Source organism: Elephantulus edwardii, unplaced genomic scaffold (genome assembly GCF_000299155.1).
Source record: "Elephantulus edwardii isolate Elephantulus edwardi_28Jun2011 unplaced genomic scaffold, EleEdw1.0 scaffold00231, whole genome shotgun sequence".
Lineage (NCBI taxonomy): Eukaryota > Metazoa > Chordata > Mammalia > Macroscelidea > Macroscelididae > Elephantulus > Elephantulus edwardii.
The window spans coordinates 2,899,774-2,905,889 of record NW_006399981.1 but is presented as its reverse complement, the minus strand read 5'-3'; the positions used below and the strand labels follow the sequence as shown (position 1 = coordinate 2,905,889).

The following is a 6,116-nucleotide window of genomic DNA, read 5'->3' as shown; positions in this document are numbered from 1 at the left end:
GACTTTATATTGCCAGCTAATATTTTAATAATTTTAAAATAATTTCCACCTACAGTTGAAATAACAAATGCAGAACCCACAGAAGTGGAGGACTGCTTTTAAACATTTTATAGATAATCTAACTTTTCATTAGCCCAATAGTTTATCATAACACAGACATTTAAATACAAATTACATAGTAATCCTTTATGAACAGACCAAAAGGCTCCATTAAGCTGAGACATCAGCACTAAATACAAATTGGTACGATACCTACTCGAGTGGCATCCACTTCTTAAATAGCATGCCTCCAGAAGCCCTGTGAACTCTGATAAATGTCTACAGTTGTAGAGGGGCATCGTGCTCAACTCGAAGGCAATCAACAACAACCATACCAACTATCTCTTTAACTGACATTCCACATTACAACAGTAAAAAATAAAATATATAAATTTATTTTGCACATTAATCATGTATAGCTGGTAGCTGTTGTTATTGTTCTGTGTCATCAAGTCGTCAACGACTCAGCGATCCTATGGACAACAGCTTTGAACTGTGCCCTATCCTATGCCAGCCTCACCATTTCTGACACAGCTGTCTCCATTGCCACAGTCACTGTGTCAATCCATCCTATCCAGAGTCTTCCTTCCCTGTGCTAACCCTCTACCCTTCCAAGCATGATGTCTTTCTCCAAGAAACGGTCCCTCCTACAAACATGCCCAAAGTATGGGAGACAGAGCTTTAAAATCCTTGCCTCAAAGGAGCAACCTGGTTTCACCCTATCCAGGACAGACCTGCTTGCTCTTTTGGCAGTCCGTAATATGTTCAATACTCTTCTCCAGGACCACAACTCAAAGCATCAATTCTTCTTTTTCACTGTCTCGGGTGCACAGCAAGAAACTAAGAAGGCCATGACCTGGGTCAGGCGCACTTTAGTCTCTAACTAAGCATCACTGCTCTTCTTGAATGCCAAAAGGCAAGGCAAAAGTAACGCTGTCTGTGATTGTTATGGTTACATGCAACTCAACAGGGCCACAATTCTCAGTGTTTTGACAGTTTGTGATGATGTAATTCTCCTCCATTTTCATAAAATGCTGATTTTGCAAAAGTGACCTGGGTTTTGGAATCCAACTATAGCAAAAATCAAAAGCAAGTGTATTTTTTCTAGTTTTAACATAAACATCTTAAATCAAGCAACTCTGATTCCAAAATCATATTCTAATTTGTTAGTCTTATGACAACTTTCTCTACTAATGACACGTTTCCATTATCAACTGTTACTTCAAATATTTTTTCCTTAAATAGAGTTTTATCCATACAAGTTTTACTTCCATACCTCTGAAGAGCTTTCATTATTGACATCCACAGTATTTATAGGAGTTCCTGATGAATCTAAATCAGAACCTTGAGAACCCACTCTCCCAGGAGTCTGAAACAAAACAGAAGACAGAAAATACAATCAAAGTAGGTATTAACAATATATTTATAAGTGATTTAATAAACAAGAAATAATGTAATCTTACACATAAGAATAAGCAGATGCTTAGACAAAAATAACAAATAAAACTAATAGTTAAGATTGACCCTACCTAAACTGTACCCAGATCTCTGCAAGTGTTCTCAATTTTCATGCTTTTAAATCAATTAAAATGTTTCTATTTCTATATAATGTTATAGTCTTCCACCTACATTCCAAAACCATTCAAAAACTCATCAAAATGTCTCTGAGAGAGGTGGAGCAAGTGTTACAGGTGAGGAAATAGTTTAAAGACATAACTATTTGTTCAAGATCCAAATGATAACAAAAATCGACAGAAATAGAACAGAAAGGTTTACATCTTGATTTATTTTTTCCTTTCACATTGCTATCCCGTAAGAAACTGTTGCCCACCCAAATGAATGAAGTTTTAATCTACCAGGTGCTCTGTCAGAGAAAAATGGGCAACCTCCTCTTATGTGATTTATTGCCTCTGAAAGCCTACTAGAGAGTAGCCACTGGAACTGTGGCTCAGTTACAACTTGATGGTACACAATTATCACACAAGCAAAACTGTAATGCTTTGGAGGGTGCTAGTCCATATGCTATTAACCCAAAGATCCTGACTCTCTATGGTTCAAATCCACCAGCTATGTACAATCTCCTCCTTTACCATCTACAGCTGCTACAAGAGACAAAAAAGAGAGTCAGGTATGAGTCAGTTCCCATTTAGTTATAATAAGAAAAAGAGACCAATAATAACCATATTATAAACTGACTGACAGTATATGTGCCATTCACTTATTCATCATCCATGCCAACCACTATTAATTAGCCTCTCTCTAATACTTGCTGGTGCCGTCAGATACATTTATTGAAGGTTGTTAGTTGTCATCATGTTGATTCTCACTCATGGAACCTTTATGTACAGAACAGAAATTTGTCCCACAGAGTTTTCAAGTCTAAAATTGTTCAGAAACAGTAACTGCCTTTTTCTTCCTGTAATATTTTTCATCACTTTATCATTCACTAATTCATTAGTCAGCAATACCCAATTATGACCACAACTGAACTGGAAATCTGGTAAAACATTGAGTAAAAAGTCAAATTCAGAACACAATGATTGATCCAATAATCCTCACCAGCAATATATATAGAATATATATCATTGTTCTCACCTACTCAAGAGAAAAGTGAAGACACAGAGACTAAGGAACTTCCAAAAGGTTAATTATTTGAAGAAAGGATTTTAACTAGACAGCCTGGCCCTTAATAACTGATACTACTTCTCTGTTAGGCATCTCCACTGTGAAACACTTAAAACATTCAAGATCAAGAATAACTTGGTACACATTTGCTTCAACACAGTAATTATAAATGTCGAATAAGGATGCTTTTATACAACTCTGAGATTCCTAATAGAGGTTATAAAAACTGCATGGAATAGAAAACACACATACATTTTATGTAAAAACTACTTAAAAAACAAAATAAAGGAAATATCCCAGAGTGCAAATGATCTCCCTAGCAACATGAAGTTTTGAGTGTTTTGGTTTATATGCCTTTATTTGAGCTACTTTATTTTCCCTATTTTAATATTTTTTTTTCTTTTTCCAGAATCCAGATAACCTTTCATTTGATATTTGTTTTACCAGCAAAAAAGGCAAGTCAAAATACTGCTTTACAGAGTTATAGTTCTACCACTAAAAGTGCCTTCCCTCAAATTCATTTGAAATAGTTCTAGTAAAAAGAGAACTAAGGACACTCAGGAGACAAGGTGTAAAGGGAGGGAAAAAAGTAAAACCATCATAAAACATCATTCTAAGCATTATTCCTCTACTTCTGAATCGTCTAAGGACTTCTTCTGTTCTCAAGTCACAAAAATTCCATTACTTCCATGAGGAGGCCAATAATACTAGCACTGACACTGAAGAAATAATAAAAAGAATTCTAATTTTTCCACTTATACAAGTTTTCTTTTGCCAAAATAATAGAACAAATAATTTCTACAAAAAATTTAAAGCAATAGGGAGATATCTAACAACATAATCTTCTAGAAGAAGTATTGCATAAATTTGGATATTTTATAGTGACCAAAAAGTACATAATACTGTCTTGGATAAGGTGAAACCAAGTTTCTCCTTGGAGGCTAGGACTCTGAAGCTCTGTCTCAGATACTTTGAGTTCATTGCTAGAAGAGACTGGTCCTTGGAGAAGAACATCATGCTTGAAAGGGTGGAGGAACAGCACAGGAGAGAAAAATCCCAGATCAGATGGATTGATAAAATAGCTGGGGCAATAAAGGTTAATTGAATTAAAGAGATCAGCTCAGGACAGGGCAGGGTTCAGAGCCGCTGTAAATAGAGTCACAATGGGTTGCAGGCAACTCAATGGCACATAACAACAATATATTCATTTTCCATGAAGTGCTGAGCATTTTACAAGGTTTGGAAGGGAAATTGGAGCATTTGTGGTATGAAGACAATGCAACAGAGAAAACAAGGGCCATGCATTCATAGACTATAACATCTGGCTGAAGAAAATAAACCTAAGTAGGTTGTTATGTGTGTACCAATGAGTTGGAACCAACCCATTGCTGACGATTCAGCGTGTTTTCAGAGGCTATATATTACACAGGAGGAGATGGCCAGCTTTGTTGTGCTTAGCAGCTGGAGGATTCTAGTTGGCAGTACAATTCCCTAGCACACGGCCACCATAGCGCCCCTAAACTAATGTACAGTAGGAAACAACTTGAAAATGTAAATCTTACATTGAGAGCACTGTAAAGGATTAACTTTGCTCTTTGTTTCAATCCCTAGGATGTAATCTCTAAATTCTTGGAGTGTCTTGCCTAACAAGAATGTCTTTTAATGAAGTTTATAGTCCTTGGTTTTAGTACTAGGTACATAACCCACTTTGAATTGGTTTTTTGTGTATGGAATGAGGTGTGGATCTTGCTTGAGTTTTCTGCAGATAGTATTCCAATGTTGCCAGCACCATTTGTTAAAAAGGCTATCGTTTCCCACACTTAAAGAAAACCTTGTAAGAATTCTAGAAGTCCTAATCCACAACATAAACAGTCTTCCAAGCATCCTGGAAAATCTACAACCATGAGAGGATAAAATAGACGAATGGGACCTTCTAAGAATGAAATCCCTATGCACATCCAAAAACTTCTCCAACAGGGTAAAAAGGGAAGCCACAGATTGGGGAAAAAATAATTGGTAATGACATGTCTGACAAGGGACTTTTATCTAAAATTTATAAAATACTCGAGTACCACAACAAGATAAAAGTAAATAACTCAACTGAAAAATGGGCACATGATATGAACAGACACTTCACCAAAGAAGACATTCAGATGGCCAACAAGCACATGAAGAAATGTTCAAAATCGCTAGCTCTAAGAGAGATGCAAATCATAACAACTATGAGATATTATCTCACCCCAGTAAGAATAGCAAAATTTAACAGAACAGCAAATATCAAATGCTGGCAAGGTTGTGCAGAAACTGGAACACTTATTCACTGTTGGTGGGAGTGTAAAATGGTACAACCACTATGGAACACAGCATGATGCTTTCTCAAAAAGTTGCAAATAGAAATACCATTTGACCCAGCAATTCCACTGCTGGGAATATACCCTAAGGAAACCATAGATGCCACCCAATCAGATACATACACACCCATGTTTATTGTGACTTTGTTCACAATAGCAAAGAGCTGGAAACAATCCAAATGCTTTCAACAAATGAACGGATGGAGCAACTATGGTATATTCACACAATGGAATACTATGCAGCATTGAAAAACAAGGAACTCATGAAATATTATGCAAAATGGATGACCCTAGATGACATTATGCTGAATAAAATATCTCAGTCACAAAAGGACAAATATTGCAGAGGGCCACTGTTGTAAAACAGAATTGACATCAGGGTTAAGGGAAGACAGAAAAGGTGGGGAGGAATTATGTATATTGCACTGAAAACAGATGAGACAGAACAGTTTAAAAAAGATATATGAATGGGTATTCTTTTCATTACAGAAGTCAAGAGTGAAGGCTGTACTTGGGGGGAGGGATTGCATAACAATGAAAGAGTTTTTCTTTTCAAGGAGAAGAGTGAATTGGGGGGGAGGGAGTGGACAGAGAGCAGAGGGCAATAATGAATGACAGGAAATCCTAAGTCTCTATAAACTTTCATTAAAATTAATTTTAAAAAAAGAATGTCTTTTGCTAACTAGAGCACTGCGTCATACCAGATAGTCTGTGCAACAATACTATTTATATACATTATGCACATACCACATGAGGGGTTAGAGATTAAGATTACTAACATGATGACAATAACCATGTCTATATGACCCAGAAACAATGAAAATTCTGGACACCAAGGCTTAGATGCATTTCTCTTGTCAATAAATTCCATGTGAATTATTTTAACACTGTCATTGACAGAAGTAAGCATAATCTTCAGAATTTCAATGGAAGAATACAATGGAATTCTCAAGGACCCTGGCCTACAATTATTACATTTTTTTAACTTATATTTGTACCCAAGGATTATATATATGTACTAAATTATCACTGTACCAGGAAAAAAAAAATACGACTATGCAAAAGCTTTTGACTGTGTGGATCACAACAAGCTATGGCTGA

At 36.1% G+C, this 6,116-nt stretch overlaps 1 protein-coding gene across 1 annotated transcript in view; it reads right to left on the bottom strand.

Moving 5' to 3' along the window:
- EEA1 (early endosome antigen 1) overlaps positions 1–6,116 on the bottom strand; it is a 165,507-nt gene that overhangs the window by 128,752 nt on the left and 30,639 nt on the right. The window contains exon 2 of the mRNA XM_006898486.1: positions 1,316–1,408. Coding sequence (XP_006898548.1) covers positions 1,316–1,408 — 93 coding nt within the window. The remainder of the gene's footprint in view (positions 1–1,315; positions 1,409–6,116) is intronic.